Genomic DNA, 20,306 nt, shown 5'->3' on the forward strand with positions numbered 1-20,306 from the left:
AAAATGAACAAATGGTTGTAAACTATGAGGTATATAGCTATTGTATTAAATAGATTCATTTGTATATTTATATACAAGTTTTTCTGTATTTAAATGTAAAATTGGATATTAAAAATATGAAATACCTGGCCACTGAAATGCAAGAATCTTAAATTATAGTTAACAAAAAACTCAACCACAAAGTAACAATGTGTTAGCCACTGTAGACACACTCAGGTATACTTGCCAAACATTTCACTTAGAATAAATAGAAGGAAAGGATATAAATTTGGTTGCGCCACCTGACATTTTTCAGGTGGTGAAGTTAAAAATACAGTTAAAAAATGAATTTAAAACTTAGAAATGTTGTAACACAAATAAGGCTTGTACGCTGTCAATTTACAAAGTAGTTTGAACTAGTTTTTCTACAGGAGCAGTTGTATATACTGTTGATTGTTAATTTGCTGAGTGCTTAGTGAAAATAATAATAGTAAATACATATAGGTAGCAATGATAGCAGCACTGGTTAATAATATTAATAATATTAATAATAATAATAATAATAATAATAATAATAAGTGTTGTAGCATCAGATCTGGATCCTGCAGCTCCAGAGTCAGATTCCTGCAGAATGAGGAGACAGAGAAGCACTCTCTCTCTCTCTCTCTCTCTCTCTCTCTCTCGCTCTCTCTCTCGCTCTCTCTCTCTCTCTCTCTCTCTCTCTCTCATAGTTAGATCAGACGACCTCACTGCTGATGAGGAACATTAAAGAGGCATTGCAATTGAAAAAAACACAAATAAATACACAAAACACACTGAGAAAACAGATCAACCAATTGGACAACAAAGACGCAGCATTTAGAAAAACACACAACTACACAGGGAACTGTGTGTAGCAGCTCTTCATTTCGGTTGTGTTTTCTCATGTTGTGCACCTGTGTTGTAAAATGTTTCCTTAGGTTTGTGTTTTTTTTTCAATTTGCATATGTTTTCTTAAATTGTGTTTCGTGTGTTTGTGTTTTTTCTTAAATTAACGTGCGTTGAGCCTCATTTATTTCATTTAGGGAAATGGGCTTTGAAAATCTGCAGCACACAGAACCAACAACTCCAAACTGTGTGTGTGTGTGTGTGTGTGTGTGTGTGTGTGTGTGTGTGGCCCTGCAATATGGATCGGAGGTCACTTTAATATCAGACCTCCCGGTCTGTGTGAAGCAGCTCTAACCCCTGTAGATCACACTGCATGGACACACACACACACACACGCACACACACACACACACCTCCATGTTGACTTTAATAAACAGTATCAGATGAGGTCAGCGGCAGCAGGATGTTTTAATACAGCAGCTTTATCTTCTCTGTCGACTCGTACACAACAAACCACTGATCATCAGATGATTTTAACTCAACAGCGTAAACACAGCAGCGTCCGTCATCTCTGTGCCCCTTCACACAGACGTGGTTAAGATGTGTAGACGACTCCTCCTGCTCCGTTGTGTTATATTTCTTTGTCTTCATGCTGCTTTGTGACAGACGCTGTAATGTTTACCTGTCTGCTCTCACCTGTAAACATCCACCAACAAACATGGAGGACAGATTAGCAGCAGAACACAGCTCAGTGACGATTGAGGTGAAACTTGTGAGAACTCCGATGTGTCTGTACGGCGTCTCATCTCCTGGTCTCCTCCATCTTTGTACAACAGACACTGATGAGATAAAGGTTCATGTTTCCACCGGCAGGTTCTCTGTAGATTAAACTCTGTTGTGGTTCTGTTTACACACTCACATCTTCGCTAAAGTTTAAAAAAAATGTGACTTCAAACTGGATAAAAGTCAGTTTGAGCTTCTGTCAGACAAACACAACACTGATTCTCGAGCATAGAGGATATGACATCATTGACAGGCGACCAATGAGACGGACTGTGGCCATGATTAAAATCACAGAATTGACAGAAACATTTGTGATAATGTAAGAACACAACTCAACAACATACAGATCACAGGTCTGGTTGTTTTTAGACATTCAATGTGAAGAAGTTACAGATTCTAACTTTAAACCAAACATATTTCTGCCTGAATCTAACCAAACCTTCATCACAGCTCTGTCGCAGTGTGAAAGGATTCATTATTCATTTTTCAGCAGTGATTTTACTTCCTGCATTGGCACAGGACAGAAACTGTGAGATGCAAAACTGTCCAATAAGTAATTAGTTTAGTTTAACATATGCTGGTGAGATTAAAAAACCCAAATGGGTTTATAGAGACATTCCGCCAAAAACAAATGAATAAATAAATAAATGACGTCTACAATTAGATTTTCTCAAAGAAGAAAGAAAAAACAATTAAAATAATCGTAAAAATTAATTATCACAACAATCAGAGGCAAACAGCCAAAAGAAATATGTGATGTATGTTCACAAAATTCATCCAAAGCATCAATCAAACCTTAATTTAAAGTGTGAGAGAGGAGGCCTGAACCCACTGGGTGTACTGGACGAATCCTGACGTCACCAGTACAAACCTGGTCAGTGTTTGTCAGTAACACACTGTGGAGAGTTTCCAGCCACAACAACAACACAACAACAACACAAACATCAGCTTCAGCACTGCAACTTTACCTTCTCCTTCATCTCAGCATGAAGTGTGTCTGCTACGAGACACCGTACATAAGAGACATACCATCAGAGAACCACACACACACACACACACACACACACTTACAGCATATCATATTACATCCTCATAACAGACAAATCTGAGGTCTCTTTAGGCAGTCCTGAGGACTAGTTGCTAGGCAACCAGGGGAGTTTCTAAAAGCACTGGTGTCTCCTCTGCAGAGGGGGGGGTGATGGGGGAGGAGGTGATGCTGTGTGTGTGTGTGTGTGTGTGTGTGTGTGTGTGTGTGAGACATTGGTACAGACACACTGAGTTGGATGTTATATGATGAAGCTAGTTATGTAACGCCGTCTTGAGGTTGGCGTGTTGGATCGTCTCTTTAAATATTCCTGATCCCTGTTTCCACGGTGGAGCCAGATCCTGCTGGCTGCCGCGCTCACGCCGCAGGTGCACGGGGGATTCGAACCACTCTGCTTCCTGTTTGTCGAGAAGCTGCAGATTTACTCAACAGCACCCGTACAGCACTCTGCCAAACACCCAGAGCCAAACAGTAAGTCAGGATTACACAGAAATAGACTGATGATCGCAGTCAGCTGCTGTCATGAGCTCAGAGATCACTTCTGAAAATGTGTCAATAACTCCAACAGGCTGATTCTCCAGAGGACTGGAGGTCATATCAGACGAACTGTCCTCAGAGAGACAAGACTGATGTTTTAATTTGATCTCAGATGTTTTAAGGTTTAATGGTTTGATTTTATCGCTGTTTACAGTTTGATCAATGAAATATTGATCTGAGAAAGCTGATATCTCTCAAAATGAAACATAATCTGACTGAACCTTTATTTAAGCTGTGTCCCAGTTCAGGGGCCACATCCCTCAGAGGACGCGGTCTACGAAGGTGTGGCCCTTCGTAGCCGTCATAGACCGTGAAGGCTGTGTAGTATCTGAAGTTCTATAGGATATGTAACTTTATGGGTTTGGTGTGTTTAGATAGGAGCTCCAGGTCAGAGGATGCACTGGGAGATGGGTTCTCTGTTTAGGAAAATGTGGCCTTTTTTGGTCTTAGGTCTAGGGGTTTTTGGAGATGACTGTCTCTCTGAATGAGGCCTTTTATGGTATGGATCATATACGTTGTCTTAGGTTCATGAAGACGGGTAGTTAGAGCTGTTATTCAGAGGAGATTCATATTGGCTTCAACTCCTCTCTCAGGCAATCCATGGTGCTTGATTTGATGCTGGACTTCTTTGTAATAAACCTCTTTATATACAAGCAAGACGGTGTCAGCGGAGTTTTCTTCATCATCATCACATCATCGCTGTTTAATAAACAACAGCTGAACCATCACCAGCTTCGCCCGCCCTTACCGTTGCGTTGCAAAGTGCAGCTCCTGTCACCTTGACAACATGTAAGTTTTTTCACAAAAACTTGAAACACAATACCAACATTTAACGGTGTCACCCTCCGGCTCTCTGTCTGTGCTGTTTGCTGCCATATTATTATTTTCATTTCCGGCGCGAGATGAATCTTGGGAGAGGTTGGGCCGCCGCTGTGACGCTGCGTCCTGAACAGGGACACGCTGATAGTGTTGCATCCTGCAGATCAGATTTACTGAGATTAGGCTCATTTATCTGTAGACTTAGTAAACACCCCAGTGAATTGAAAAACAATGAAGACAAAGTTTCGCCTGCCTGATGGTTCCTGTCGGCTCTGTGCTCGTCAGATGGTCGGATACTTTCCAACATCAGACTGTAAAAATACATGTTTATATTCTTTTATGTCTGTGTCCTGTTCAGATTCATATAGTGGAAGGAGGCAGTTTTGTGTAATATTGCTGGTACGATGTCCACAGGTTTTTTCTGTTTTTCCTGCGAGACGTTAGCATCACTCATGATAAAAATAGATGAGACGTTCCGCAGCCGCAACACATCCAGTGTGTCTCCGGCTTAAACGGACCATTAGTAAATATCCACTCAGCCTCAGTCCAACAGCACTAACATGAGGGATGAGCTCCTCACAGTGCTCCAACTCATTGTCCTGGTGAAAGGACGATGAAGGGCTGTCGTAGACGCAGATGTTCACCAGGACGCAGACAAAAGCCTCCACAAGGTGGGAGGTTGGTTTGAATCCAGCGGCTGTCTGCTGGGAGGCTGCTGATAGAATAAACACTGGTTGAGAAGCAGGTTTTACAGGCAGCACACAGTCAGTGAGTCAGGAAACTGTTCCTGAGGTATAACTTTAACTTTGGCTCTGTGTGAAATCACCACGTCAGTCCTGCTTTTTATAACCAAGGAACATTGTGAGAGTCAGACGGACTCTTACAGTGTGGAGTACAATGAAGCGAAGCTTTTAACAAGAGCTGAACCCAGATCAGGGTTCTCACAGTGTGAGCTCCTGTATTTTGGCTCCTTGTCATGTATAGGATTGATTTCAAAGTTTGAAAGTTTGAAGTCACTGTGAACTTTTTTCTGTTTTAAACCAGACCAGGATCTTTCCTGGACCTGAACCAGGAAACAGTTTAAACAGTAGAAACATGGCAGTGGAACATTGATTTATTAACTTTTACTTTATGAGTTCTCCTTGTTTTGTACATCGTCTTCTCTTAACTCCTTTTTCTCTTTTTGTTTTCCTCTAAAGAATTTGCTAACCTTTATTTTAAGAACAATTATCTTCATTATCTGATCTGACAGTTATTTTCTTTGAGAACTGGGGGCCACTGGGGGCCCAACAGGATTTTCTTTCCTCAGGGCCCTGTAGGAGGTTAATCCAGCTGTGATTTCACCATATGTTGTGAAAGACTAGTGAATGATGTGAAACTGATCTCCAGCCTGTAACTGATGGGAAAGTGTGAAATGTAAAATGTTTGACTTTTAATAACCAAACGAGCTGCGTTTATTTCAAAAGGTGCAATTAAAATGTTACACACCGACACACTCAGTGGGTTTTCTGGTGTTTTCTGTCGTAACTGTGACAGCATGAAAGTATGGAGACAGGAAACAGGCAGAGACAGATGGAGACAGACGAGTGACAAACCCAGGCAGCTGGAGCTGAATAAAGGCCGTCAATATTTGGTGAACTCACCCTTTAATCAGCGTCTCCCCCTCTGATTTGCATCCTCAGGTTCAGCTCTGCAGTCTGAGTCTGTCTGTGTTACATAACTACAGACTGTTGCATAACCTCATTTCTAAAACTGCAAACCAAAAGTTTCTGTATGAAAACACTGTGCAGAGTGTGACCGCGCTGACGACACAGCAAACAGCCCAAGGTAAAATAAACAAGCTCTTTCATTACACCGGGGGGGGGGGGGGGGGGGGGGGCGCTGAGGGAGTGCTGCAAACTCACTGCACACTAACCTTCTAATGCTTATTTCATTGTGTTAAAGACCCCCCCCCCACATAAGTCTGTGGCTGTTGGACAGTCGCTGCCACCTGCTGGTGGATCCAGACTTCACACCCTGCAGGTCTGAGTTTTACAGGCTGATGAGGAACCAGTCAGAGGTTTGTGTTTTAACCTTCAGGGACAAAGTCTCTGCAGCTTTTAATCACTGATCTGTGACTCAAACACTGAAGGAATTAAAGATCCCATATTTTACACTTCTCCAGTGTTTTATTTAAAGTGTTGATTACATTACATCTATATTTTATATTTTATATTTATATCTTTATATACTTTTTTTCCTATCTGCACCGTGGGTCCGAGAGGACTGAAATTTCAATTGTGCTGTATGTCCTGTATGTGTAGCATAATTGAAAATAAAGCTGACTTTGACTTTGACTTTGACTTGATCTCCATCAGAAGATATATTTGTAGTTTTAAGAACCAAAAACCATCAGTGTAGTTTTACATCTCCTCTCTCAGGCTTCTCTCTGGAGCTCTAGTAACAACAGGTCAGTGAGCCAATCAGAAGAGAGGATCTGAGCCTCATTTTCTCAGTTCAATATTACTCACACTTAACTTTCTTTGTACTTGTCTTTAAAAAAAAAAAAAAAAAAAAGTATTATTAAATTAATAAATATTAGTAAATAATTCAGCTCTAAACTGAATATGAAAGGAATTTGAATAACTTCAACATTGTATCTTCAGCCTTATTTACTACAGTGTTTTATTGTTGAGTTGTGTGCATTTTAATCACTAATTGTGTTGCACTTTGTAACTGCTGTTTGAAAAGTGTTATATAAATTAAGATTATTATTATTATTATTATTATTATTATATCAGTGTTGAACACAAGCAGCTGTTCATTAGTTTTGCCTAAATGATAAATTGACAAAATGTATTTGAAATCAGGAATTATCTGATCAAAAATGTGCTTTTGATGCTCAGGGTCATGGTCACATTTACATTTATACCAAACCAACATCCAGGCCGACTGAAATCAAGATGCACTTGTATTTAGTGTGACCTTTGAACTCAGTCACTGTGAGATAATAAAATACCAAGAGAGACAAGAGAAACAAAGTCAAGTCACTTAAAAAGTTTTTAATTGTAAAAATACTTTTTTTTAAAATCCATTGAAACTTTTCAACACAGAGAAATCACACCACCACCATCACAGTGCACCATCATGATCCGAACCAGGTGCACCCCACCACAGGTGAGTGCCTTACAACACCTACAGGCTGAGGAGCCACAGTCCGCTGCCTGTCAGAGAGGGGATGACGAAGATGAAGATCCCCCTCACTGGAGGAGCAGCAGCTAGAACATCTGGATCTGCGGGCTCCTCTTCACGCCCAGGTAGAACCTCGCCCATCGGAGCTCAAAGACGCCCCTGCCGTCTGCACGTCTCGTTCTGTCTGTCGCCAAGGAGGCCATGGTCGGTGTCCGGGATGAGCCGTCCGAGTTGCCCTGTGTCAGAGAAATAAGATCAGACTGTGGTTGTGCTTTGGCAGGAAAAAAAAAAAACACACACACACACACACACACACACACACACACACACACACACACACACACACACACACACACACATCACTGTTTTACACAACAAAAACATGACGCACACTATTTGACACAATCAGTTCCTAATGCCAGATGTCATTGATAAATTTGCTAATTAAGAGCATCTATTGATTGATGGAAGTATAGTGCAGGTAAAATGATCCTACAACTTTAAAAATCACAAATTAAACAATCTCTTGTAAATTCTGCACATGGTGAACAAACAGTTAACACTTCCTTCAGTACAAAAATCAGCTTTGAGTCATATGTGGGCAGCAACCGTCCACAGCCCACAGAGGACAATTTACAAAGAAGGAAAAGGTTTTGAAAGGAAACTTGGTAAGCTGAATGTTTGCCATATTCAAGAATAGACCCTTAACATGTCACAAGTATACTGAAACCTTATATACAGTCTGGTTTAAACTTATCTACAATTTGTCCCAACACTCAATGGTTCCTCGTGCCAAATGTCATTCAGAAAACTGCCATTTTAAAGTGTTTATTCATTCATGGGGGAACAGGGCAAATGAAATAATCCAGCAACTTTTACCAATCAAATATAAAGACCATTCTTAAATTTGGCGCAGGATTATAAGAACATCCAAAGAGTTAACACCCTCTTCAGTACGAAATTTGCTTTTTGGATCCAACCTGTCCAGGAGCGCCCCCTTGTGTAACCGAGGGACACTTTCAGAAAAAGGTTTTTTTTAACCTCCAGCTTGTTTGTCTCATCTCTAAAAAAAAAAAAAAAAAAAAAAAAAAAAACAACCACCAAGTCTTTCAAACACTTACCCGCCTGTTTGCATACCTTCAAAAGCTCCATATACCAGACATCATACACATTTTTTCCGATTTAAAGTGTCTGCTTGTGTCTGAGATCCCAGAGCATGCAAAACGATTCAGCAACTTTATCAACAACAAACATGACAGTGTGTCTTAAATTCGGCATAGGTTTGATCAGACATGAACGAAGGGTTGACACTGACTTCTGCACAGAGTCAGTCTTACCTCAGTGTTCACTCTTTGGCTTTCTTCTCGCTGTTCTGGAGTTTTTCCACAATCTTGCGCTCATGTCCGGCGGGGTTGGGTCTGTTGGTGTTCTCACTGGCCTCCTTCTTTGACCTGCCTTTACGGGCTGAGCCCTCTGTACAAAAATAAACCACAAAGATAAACACCTGTCACCCACATCCAGAGGAAAGTTACCTGTGCGGAAAAGTCACCTCACCTGCATATTTGTCGGTTAAGTTGTAATATTCATATTCGTCGTAGTACTCGTCTTCAAAACTGGTGGGCTTCATGTTTTTCACGTCGACGTGACTCATGTTTGTTTCTCCAAGAAGGAAAGTTTGTCAGTAAACTTCAGAAACAGTAACAACAGTGAAAAAGCAGAAACACTACTACTTCTTCTTCTTCTTCTTCTTCTTCTTCTTCTTCTTCTTCTTCTTCTTCTTCTTCTTCTCTTCTGTCCTCAGAGCAGAAAAACAACAGGATGCTCCTCCAGACGTCCCTCCGTGCTTTTATAACAGGGACTAAGCTCCTCCCCCCGCCCTCAGCAGACACGCCCCCCTCAGGTGTCCTGTTTCTGCTGCAGATGTTGCATCAGTTTCAGCTCAAAGTGAAAAACACAGGAAAGCTGCATGAATCTGATGGTTTGTGGTCAGTTCACTGAACCTCTTGTCCCCTAAAAGCAGAGGAACCAGATGCTTTCCACCATCATTAGACCTTGAGCTCTTCACGCTCACTGTAACACACTTTTAATCATGGAACTGGAGCACAATTACACACAAACAATCCAACACACACATTCATATCAGTCATTTTAGTCTGAAATGGTTTTTAAATCAAGTTTTTTGTGATGTGAGAACTGATCAACCTTTTTTTCAATTCATCAACAGGGCCACAGCCAGGAGCTAAGACAGACTGCGGTCAGCTCACCCCTCTGGACCAAACACCAAGAATAATGTCTTTAATTTGTTTTACATTATTTGGATTTGTCATATTTTATTTATCAATTGTTCAGTTTTACTAGTTCATTTCCCAACTTGAAGGTCTGTTCGTGTTTCAAAGCTCTCAGGGAAACAGTTCAAGAAAAACGAATCAAATTTAATTATAATGAGATTAAAAGTACTGGACTTGGTTTATAAAATATCCACCATGTGTCAGGTTTGAATCGAGGAATGTAAACTTCCTCCAGGTTCCACAAAAAAAACACATGACCTCAGTTACAGTCCAGCCCTGATAAATGACACGATGCGACTGAGTGTTTCACTTTTATGATCCAGCTTTGTGCTGGTTTCCAAATGATATATTACTCTCTAAACTATATATGGACCCGGTTCCTGCGTTTGAAGTCCTACATTTGACTCTTCACATTTCCACCGTGGGGTCTGACCTTCATTTCTGCAGCAGAGTAACCTGTGTTTTCTTTGTTTATCAGCAGCTGCAGTCTTCACACAGCCCTGACCTGATTCAGAGTCCACATGACCTCAGTCTGCACAGACCAGCCCACAGCGTGGCTGCTGAAATCTCCCGTCGGTCGTCTAATCGCTGTTAAACACCGTCTGATGTTTCCCTGCTGAACAAACTTTGAACTGAACTTATCTGGAGGAAAAGTGGAGAGAGGTTGTTTGGTTTGTTAAAAGAAAGAAATAATTTCCACCCAAGTAATGTACAGCCCCTCGCTGTCGGATTTTAATGAAATAAAGCAGAATAAATTCTTCATATAACCATAAACAGGAATCATTGTTTAAATAAAAGTGATCTCACCTTTTTTTAACAAAAGAAAAAATGTTAATGAAGCTTTTTCGTGACGACAGAACCACAATAAACAATGTGTTTCCTCCAGATCAGGTTCTTGTCGATTAGGATTTTAGCTGCTCGACCTTGAGGCACATTATTATTCTCAAGTGAAATCTTTGATGATTTCAATCTTTGATTTGAGGTTTTTTACAATATGTCTTTTTTTCCACTGAAAAAACAAAGTTGTGTCATCTGCAAACAAAATGGGAGAAACTACACGTTAGGGAAATCATGAATGAGGAACAACAGAGGCCCGAGAGCGGAGCCCTGGGGCTCACCGCTCTTTGTTGGGGTCCTGCTCTGCCGTCCCCTCACTCCACTGTGTTCCCCCTCCTGTGCCTGATAACCCATATTTACCCCGGCTCCTCCCCCCGCTCCCCGCCAGGTCGTCCGTTCACCTTTTGGGTAACTCCTTGATGTGTTCTGGATCCTGACTAACTTCTGTTCACCTGTCTGCCCTCGAGTAAACCTGCCTCGCCAGCGCTCTGCCGCTGTCTACAGGCCTCTACTGCCCCACGTACACCACCTGCCCTGCTGCCTCCAGCCACCCGGGCCTGGTCCACCGCTCTGCTGCCTGTCCCGCTCCCCAGCCTCCTCCAGCCCAAACCCCTCCTCAGCTTTATACTGATAATAACTCATTTCTGTGAACTGTTCAAACTGAGTTCTATATTTGTCACCGAATGAAAGACTTTATTCAAACATCTTAACAACCTGTTTCTGTTTGTACGTTTTAGCCTGAGTCAAACTTTCATCATCCAAAAGTGAAATAAAATGTATAAGTGAAGTGAGGATGTCAGATGTCTCCAGCCCAACTTATTCTAATGGTCATTTTCTGAAGTATTTTACATCACGTGTGTATTTGAACATGTAGCAGGTACATGTAAAAGAAATCAGAGTCTTTCTAAAGGCAGCGTTGAAGCTGAGTCACTAAACCTGGAGTCTGAGTCCACATGACCTGAGTCAGAGTCCGAGTCTGAGTCATCATGGCTGAGTCAGAGTCGAGCTCCAGATGATGACACAGAACTGACATAAAAATAAACACAATAACACAGTTGTCCCTGTTTAAACTGAGTTTATTCGCTGTGTTTGACACAAGAGCCACAAGCACAAGTCTGAGTCTGAGTCTCCAGCTTCAAGACCAAGTCCGAGTCATCAGAGCTCAGAAATCAGGATCACAACACCTTCGTCCTTCCTCGTGCATCAAACACTTCCTGACAGTCGGTGAAGTGACCGTCTCTGCCTCAGAGCTGAGCCTGGTGCAGCTCTGAGCACAAACACAGCGGAGGGAAAAACCACATCACGCTCTGAATTTAAACTCCACTCATCCTCACGTCAGCAGCTGTAATTACAGGCCTCCCTCCCTCCATCATCTGAGGGAAAAATGCTCTTCAGATGCTACAGTGAGCCAGGAGAGTCTGACTGGGATCCTTCCCCTTAGAAACAGCAACAAAAACAAACTCCCATCGAGCTCCTCTCGCTCTCTCGTGCTGGAGCTTTCGACCGCAGCACAGGGTCCTCATCAGCAGACGAAGCGTTTTTAAGCAGAGTTGAGATTGTTTTGTCAGCAGCTGTTTCTAAGGGGAAGAGTGAACGGTCAGCTTAGATGAGAGGCGATGCTCAGGGTCATGGAAAGTTTCAACATCTACATTTCCATGGCAACGGAGCAAACCTAACTGGCTGAAGAGGACCATGTGATACGGCTGAAAGCTCCAGTACAAGAAAGTAATATGATCTTAAGTGAAAGTGGTTTTTCAGAACAAAAGAAGAGTTTATTCTACTGCTCTCAGATCAGCTGAGGAAAGGAGGAATAAAAATATAAGAGTATATGATAAGAGGGAGTAAAAGGTGTGTGTGTGTTGGGGGGGGGGGTCACCCTGGTGTTTCTAATACCCTGGTTGAACCCGGTTGTTATTTTTGTCATTGAATCATGACTTGAGTTTTGTTTATGTTTCATCATGTGATCATGTGATCATGTGTGTATCATTGACGCATCATGTCCGGTGTCCCCGCGTCCTGCAGGGTGTGAACATGCAGCATCTGTTTTTCAACTGTGTTTCCGTCTCTGTGGAAACCAGCAGCTGTGACTTCCCTCCTCCTGCAGAGACTCCTCCTCAGGCCTGGAGAAAGCGGCGGCAGCCTCCTCGTGAGCGCGACACGACTGTTTGCTCGCAGACAGACGTGTGAAGAGGACGTGCTGCTGAGAGAGAGAATCAGGCTGTGACTGATATAAACACAGGCCTCAGTCTGTCCATAACCACCCCCCTCCCTGCTTATCTCTGCCTCCCATGAAAACACAGCAGGAGCTGTTGTTGCTCTGATTTCAGGATCTTTGTTGAGAGCAGCTCCGTCACATGAGTCTCTGTAAAGTCTTGTTTTCCTCTCAGCTGCTCATGAGACTCAGCAAAGTAAATATTTGCAGAAATATGAGCCGACCTGTCTGAACTGTTACAGTCTGTCCTCACTTCTGTGTGAGCAGGAGCTTGGCATGCACACACACACACACACACACACACACACACACACACACACACACACACACACACACACACACACACAGTCTCTGTTTCTGCACTGAAAACCAGGTTACAGATAAGATGTTGTCAGCTTTATGGCCTGATATCACTGTTTGTACTGGTGAACATTAACTACCTGCAGCTCCATGTAAACACACTTTATCTCACCTCACACACACACACACACACACACATACACACACACACACACACACACACACACACATACACCATGTGCATTTCAGCCTAGAACAGTAATCATATTTAATTACTCTATCTATTAAGTCTTTTTTGTGGTTATGACTGAAGGAATGTTTGTCTCTATAATGAGCTGCTGGATATTTGACTTTCCCCTTGAGGATAAATAAAGTATCTATCTATCTATGTATCTATCTATCTATCTATCTATCTATCTATCTATCTATCTATCTATCTATGCAGAAATAAATAATTGATCCACAAACATGTATTTTTATAAACCCTGGTGTGTTTCTGGCGGGACCATCACACCACAGCAGATGTTAATCATTACTTCACAGGCCGACTGCACAGCCTGACATGTGGCACGGGCCCTGCAGCACGAGCCAAAACAACACACACTGTGAAGACGCACACAGACATGTTGTTACAAGAACATCAGATTTACGCAGAACACACTGATGCAACAGAGTCTTTATTCAACCAACAGAACAGAAACCTCTTCACTTCAAAATGTCTTTTCATCAACATCTCAGACTCTATGTCTGAGTTAATAAATGGTGCAAACATAATAAGTCTGCAGCTGTGTTTTTAATAATCAACTTATAAATGGAGTTTGATCCAGATATCCTCGTCTGCAGGAGGATTTTCCACAACCTGGCAACACAATAACTAATCTAAGTGCTTGTTCATTGTAGGAACTGTTCCTCTGTATAATGTTGTGGGGTCTTGACCTCTGTAAAGTACCTTGAGATAATGTTTGTAATGATTTGGCGCTGTACAAATAGAACAGAACAGAATTGATCTATAAATCTTTAGTGATTTATTAATCATTAATAAATCCATTAATTACAGCCTATAAACCCTTTCTAACTGGTGCTTCATCCGGAAGTGGCGCGGCTCCTGCAGCAGGAGGCGCTGTGAACATTGAGGCCGGTTTATCGACTCCTGAAAACACCAACGAAGAAGAAGCTGATCCGAGTGTTTCACAGGCCGACAACAAACAAACAGAGAAACAGTCGCGGTAAGAAGCCTCACAGACTGAATCAGGGGAGAATAAAGAGGACTCAATGAATCGAGCTGAGCTGTAATGTTAATGTTTTTGTTGCATGAGCACAAATCTCACAGATTAGCCAACAACCCGGCTAACATTAGCGAGACAAACCAGTTGCTAACCCGGTTAACTAGCACTTCAGAAGCTATAACGCAATCAAACCTTGTTTATTTCCATCATCCGCAAAAAAATTAGCTTTTAAACCAAACTTATAAAACAAGGTTACGAATTTTTTCACTCAAAATATCACAGAAGCCGCTGTAGCATCAATATGAACCTCTTTATCTCAATCAGGGAAGTTTACACCGATCTCCATTCAGAAATCTGTCAATTCAGACACGATCTGTCTTTAAGGAAGCCTAACAACCTGGAGGGGCATTGATTTAAACTGCTTAAGTTCCCCTTATTAATTCGGTTATCTTTAGATGCACAGTTTTAATACTATGGTAAAATCATAATTTTATTTGTGCTGTTGCTGATTGTTCCCAGTCATGTCATCAGTGCCCCCTGCCTTTAAATTGACAGATTTTCTAACGAGATTTTGTATGTACGAGTTTTTGTATGTATGAACGCTGTTGTAACAAGACTCTTGTCTGGATGTCAGGAGCGGTCATGTCAGCTGATACCAAGATTGCAGAGCTGCTCACAGAGCTCCATCAGCTCATCAAACAGACCCAGGTAAGACGGAGGCACTAGTTATTAACTCTACACAGCGATGATGGGGAATCTTCCCACACCTTTGTCGCAGACTAGGGTGGGTGTCGTGATGTCAAGTTTAACATAGATACTAAACCGGATCTGCTCTTTTCAGGAGGAGAGATCGCGCAGCGAACACAATCTGCTCAACATTCAGAAAACACATGAGAGGATGCAGACAGAAAACAAGAGTCAGTCACTGCACTGTTGACACTGTATTCTAACTCTCTAACTATGTATTAGTTGCTGCTACAGACATGACTCCCAGTTCACACGTGTTGTCTCCTCAGCCTCTCCATACTACCGCACCAAGCTGAGGGGACTGTACACCACGGCCAAAGCAGATGCCGAGGCAGAGTGTAGGTGAGTGGGTGCACAATCACTTTCTGATGTCACTGCTGCACTGACACATAACTGTGACCAGAGGAAGGTTTGAGAGAATAACCTGGTTCATGTAAAGTTTTACTGAAATAAGACACTGTTGTTCAGGTCACTCCTCTGGTCTCTGTTGTTTGTAGTTGGGTTGGGTTTTTACAACACGTCCAAATGCTGCTGAGCATTCACAGAAAATCCCTTTGTCTTGTTCCCGTCTGCAGCATCCTGCGTCATGCTCTCGATAAAATAGCAGAAATCAAGTCTCTGTTGGAGGAGAGGAGGATCGGTATGAAAACACATCACACTGAGAAACTCCCTATAAAACCTCTGCTCTCCAACATCTGTGACTTTGTGTTTTTTTAATTTATGAAATGTCTAATTTTATTTGCAGCTGCTAAGATGGCAGGAGTTTACAGTGACAGTGACCCTCCCAGGAAGACGATGAGGCGCGGGGTCCTGATGACGCTGCTCCAGCAGTCGGCCATGACGCTCCCTCTGTGGATCGGGAAGCCGGGGGAGAGGTAGCTGCTCCTCGTCTACTCTCTAAAGGACAAACCTCTGCTCTGACGGACGGTCACATGGTCACACTAACTAAAATCGTAAATGTTAACATAACTTGTGTTGACCACCCGCAGCCCCCCCCCTTTGTGCGGGGCGACGCCGGCCAGCAGCGACTACGTGGCCAAACAGGGCGACAAAGTGGCGGCGAGGGTGAAAGCTGTGGATGGAGACGAGCAGTGGATCCTGGCTGAGGTGGTCAGCTACAACCACTCCACCAACAAGTGAGAGCGCCGCACACACACACACACACACACACACACACACACACACGATGATGTGAAATCACAGCTGGGGTGAACACGTTCTGAAACAGATGTGACTCTTCTCCTCTTCCTCAGATATGAAGTGGACGACATTGATGAAGAAGGCAAAGAGTGAGTTTATCACAAACAGTCACTGTCTTCATGTTGTTTTCTCCTCCTCTTTCCTACCTCAGTGTATAAACATGTAATAACAGCTAATAACACACTGTTAATGTAGTTACAAGCAGATATTCATCGTTTTTAAGGCTTTATTAATGTTCAGTATTTGTTCTAATACCTAAAACATATTACTTGTTATTGCAGCTTTGTTTCAGGACATTTTCGTTCATTATGTTTTTATACAGCTGATGTGTGTCCACAGGAGTTTAAGCAGCTCAGCATTAAGACTGGAAACAGCTGGCCTGTGTTTCAAGTCCAAGGCTCACTGACTAACAAATTATTATTAAATTATTATTAAGAAATAATTTCCTCAATCATACATGGAGCTCTGTGGCTCAGAGGAACCAGATCCACCTCAGGACCTGTTGGTGGGAGACGTTTCAGTCTCTACATGAGATTTAATGACAAGAAGAAAAGTGTAGAAATCACCTGTGGACTCTTCTCCCTCTGTGTGTCTGTGTGATCAGGAGACACACTCTGAGCAGACGGCGGATCATCCCTCTGCCTCAGTGGAAGGCCAACCCAGAGACGGACCCCGAGGCCCTGTTCAGTAAGGACCAGCTGGTGCTGGCCCTCTACCCTCAGACCACCTGCTTCTACCGGGCCCTCATCCACACCCCACCACACAGGGTGAGATTCTGCTCACAGCTCCGACATCTGAACCCGCTCACTGTCCGCTTCCCTGTCGAGCGACACCGTCTGATAAATGATCCATTAATTATAAATGCAGCTCTCGCATTCAGCCATTGATGGTTTTAGATGAATAAATACCCTTCAGGCGGAAATGAGTGAACGTACACGTTATCTGAGGAGCTGCACGAGTTGTTAAATTATGATTCGTGGCTCCTGATGTCAGACCCACATCACCACGGTTCCACAGCTGCAGCCTCTCACTGTAACACTGCTCTGTTCACAGCCTCAGGACGACTACTCGGTGCTGTTTGAGGACACATCGTACGCTGACGGTTACTCCCCTCCTCTGAATGTGGCGCAGCGATACGTGGTCGCCTGCAAAGAGAACAAGAAGAAGTGATGGACGCCTGGATACAAAGACCAGATTTACAAGACAGTGATGGAGCCTGATTATATTTTGAAACAGCTCTGATTTCAGTTTTTTTATGAACACATGTTCAGGAATAGAGCAGGTTCTGCTCCAGGATCCATGCTGGTTGATCAGTGAATTATCTGTGATGATCAGTGAGAACCCAAATGTGAAGAAAAGTGGTTTGGAGCTGAGGTGGGAGACATTCGTTAAAAAAAAAAAACACCCCAGAACAGATTATTTTAAAATGTGTAACATCCTTTAAATAAGACTGTGTTAGTCAAATCACCACCAGACTCAGAAGATTAACCACAGAGACCTGAACGTCTCGTGGGGAAACATAGTATCTGTGACCCTGATGCTGTTGTGTTCACACTGGAAAAGTGACAAACAAAAGTGTGAGGACAAAACAACCCCCCCCCGTCCCACAGGGGAATACACAAAATGAACATTTTCAAATGAACGGAAAACAAAAAATTATTATCAAACAAATGGAAAAAACATTTTGCTTCCTGTTTGTCAAGTTTCATTGGCAGCAGCTTTTTGTGTTGAATCATTTCCTGTTGATATGAAACAGTTTAGTATGTTCACGTCTTGTACACTGAGTGCAAAAATAAAGATTAGTATTTACTGTATGGAACTGGGACATAACTGATTTTGTACTAGTGAGAGACGGACATTTTTCCCACCGTCTTCAAACGTGTCGTAGCATCTAGTGGCCAGTAGAAGAACAACACCCTCCAACCCTCAGTGTGAATGATCCCATGATGTCTCAGTGGGATCAGTTTGGTTTTTTGTGCCTTGATAAGTTTCAGGGCCTGAATTGTTTATTTTTACATGTTAAGTTTTAATGATTGTTGTGTGGAACAAAAGCTTAAAGAGCAGAGTGAAAACTGTTCCTGTCTCCTCTCTGTTATTCTCCTGGGACACGCACAACACACTCAGGGTATAAGATTAGATTTGATTTAATGTCACACAACAAAGCATTACTGCACACAAACATCCTCTGCATCACCCACACCGCTCCAGAATCTCTTGTTTTTGGTTAATTGAGCTGAACCAGAGGGTGAACACAACACGAGCACAAAATCAGATAAAAAAGATTTTCATTAACACGTTTTCTTCACGTTTCTCCAAAGTAAATAATATTTCAGAGAGGATATAGTGATTAAATCATTATTTATCTAAAAGATTCTCTATTACACAACACTGACACAGACCTGGGTTTCATTACAGTGATGATATAGTGAGCTTGTTAGAGGAAAATTATTAATTGAATAATTAAAAACTCACTCACATGCCTCTGGATGCATTTCTTTTATGTTGAACATTTTTTCATTTTAATATGAATCTTTATCTGCTGCTCAACCTGACCCTGTAAAATGCCTTGAGATAATAGTTATGATGATTTGGGCCATACAAATAAAATTATAGAATTATAGCACTGTGTAAAAGTAAAAGTACCTTTTAGAGTACTTGAAAATGTATTTGGTTCAAATATCACCATGTTCGTGTAGCAAACTGAACTTTGTTGGGACACACAGCTCAGTGCGTCTGTTTCTGCAGACACCCACACAACAAATCACAGGACAGGTTCATCAACTGTTCAGGAATAGAGCAGGTTCTGCTCCAGGATCCATGCTGGTTGATCAGTGAATTATCTGTGATGATCAGTGAGAACCCAAATGTGAAGAAAAGTGGTTTGGAGCTGAGGTGGGAGACATTCGTTAAAAAAAAAAAACACCCCAGAACAGATTATTTTAAAATGTGTAACATCCTTTAAATAAGACTGTGTTAGTCAAATCACCACCAGACTCAGAAGATTAACCACAGAGACCTGAACGTCTCGTGGGGAAACATAGTATCTGTGACCCTGATGCTGTTGTGTTCACACTGGAAAAGTGACAAACTAAAGTGTGAGGACAAAACAACCCCCCCCCGTCCCACAGGGGAATACACAAAATGAACATTTTCAAATGAACGGAAAACAAAAAATTATTATCAAACAAATGGAAAAAACATTTTGCTTCCTGTTTGTCAAGTTTCATTGGCAGCAGCTTTTTGTGTTGAATCATTTCCTGTTGATATGAAACAGTTTAGTATGTTCACGTCTTGTACACTGAGTGCAAAAATAAAGATTAGTATTTACTGTATGGAACTGGGACATAACTGATTTTGTACTAGTGAGAGACGGACATTTTTCCCACCGTCTTCAAACGTGTCGTAGCATCTAGTGGCCAGTAGAAGAACAACACCCTCCAACCCTCAGTGTGAATGATCCCATGATGTCTCAGTGGGATCAGTTTGGTTTTTTGTGCCTTGATAAGTTTCAGGGCCTGAATTGTTTATTTTTACATGTTAAGTTTTAATGATTGTTGTGTGGAACAAAAGCTTAAAGAGCAGAGTGAAAACTGTTCCTGTCTCCTCTCTGTTATTCTCCTGGGACACGCACAACACACTCAGGGTATAAGATTAGATTTGATTTAATGTCACACAACAAAGCATTACTGCACACAAACATCCTCTGCATCACCCACACCGCTCCAGAATCTCTTGTTTTTGGTTAATTGAGCTGAACCAGAGGGTGAACACAACACGAGCACAAAATCAGATAAAAAAGATTTTCATTAACACGTTTTCTTCACGTTTCTCCAAAGTAAATAATATTTCAGAGAGGATATAGTGATTAAATCATTATTTATCTAAAAGATTCTCTATTACACAACACTGACACAGACCTGGGTTTCATTACAGTGATGATATAGTGAGCTTGTTAGAGGAAAATTATTAATTGAATAATTAAAAACTCACTCACATGCCTCTGGATGCATTTCTTTTATGTTGAACATTTTTTCATTTTAATATGAATCTTTATCTGCTGCTCAACCTGACCCTGTAAAATGCCTTGAGATAATAGTTATGATGATTTGGGCCATACAAATAAAATTATAGAATTATAGCACTGTGTAAAAGTAAAAGTACCTTTTAGAGTACTTGAAAATGTATTTGGTTCAAATATCACCATGTTCGTGTAGCAAACTGAACTTTGTTGGGACACACAGCTCAGTGCGTCTGTTTCTGCAGACACCCACACAACAAATCACAGGACAGGTTCA

At 41.9% G+C, this 20,306-nt stretch overlaps 2 protein-coding genes across 2 annotated transcripts; one reads left to right on the forward strand and one right to left on the reverse strand.

Annotated features, from left to right (window-relative positions):
* Positions 1–7,051: 7,051 nt before the first annotated feature.
* Positions 7,052–9,023, reverse strand: nupr1b (nuclear protein 1b). Its single transcript, XM_071466124.1, has 3 exons — positions 8,756–9,023; positions 8,539–8,674; positions 7,052–7,437 (listed from the first exon to the last, which is right to left on the reverse strand). Exons 1-2 carry the CDS (start codon positions 8,850–8,852, stop codon positions 8,547–8,549), a joined length of 225 nt encoding a protein of 74 aa, XP_071322225.1. The 5' UTR covers positions 8,853–9,023; the 3' UTR covers positions 7,052–7,437; positions 8,539–8,546.
* Positions 9,024–13,921: 4,898 nt separating this feature from the next.
* On the forward strand, positions 13,922–18,086 carry sgf29 (SAGA complex associated factor 29). Its single transcript, XM_071466188.1, has 10 exons — positions 13,922–14,064; positions 14,699–14,772; positions 14,906–14,981; positions 15,081–15,153; positions 15,387–15,451; positions 15,557–15,686; positions 15,801–15,947; positions 16,065–16,100; positions 16,616–16,778; positions 17,065–18,086. The coding sequence occupies exons 2-10, from the start codon at positions 14,707–14,709 to the stop codon at positions 17,179–17,181; spliced, it is 873 nt and encodes a 290-aa protein (XP_071322289.1). The 5' UTR covers positions 13,922–14,064; positions 14,699–14,706; the 3' UTR covers positions 17,182–18,086.
* The last annotated feature ends 2,220 nt before the right edge of the window (positions 18,087–20,306 follow it).

Source organism: Trachinotus anak, unplaced genomic scaffold (assembly GCF_046630095.1).
Source record: "Trachinotus anak isolate AG129_WGS33_773 ecotype Australia unplaced genomic scaffold, CSIRO_AGI_Tana_v1 ptg000003l, whole genome shotgun sequence".
Lineage (NCBI taxonomy): Eukaryota > Metazoa > Chordata > Actinopteri > Carangiformes > Carangidae > Trachinotus > Trachinotus anak.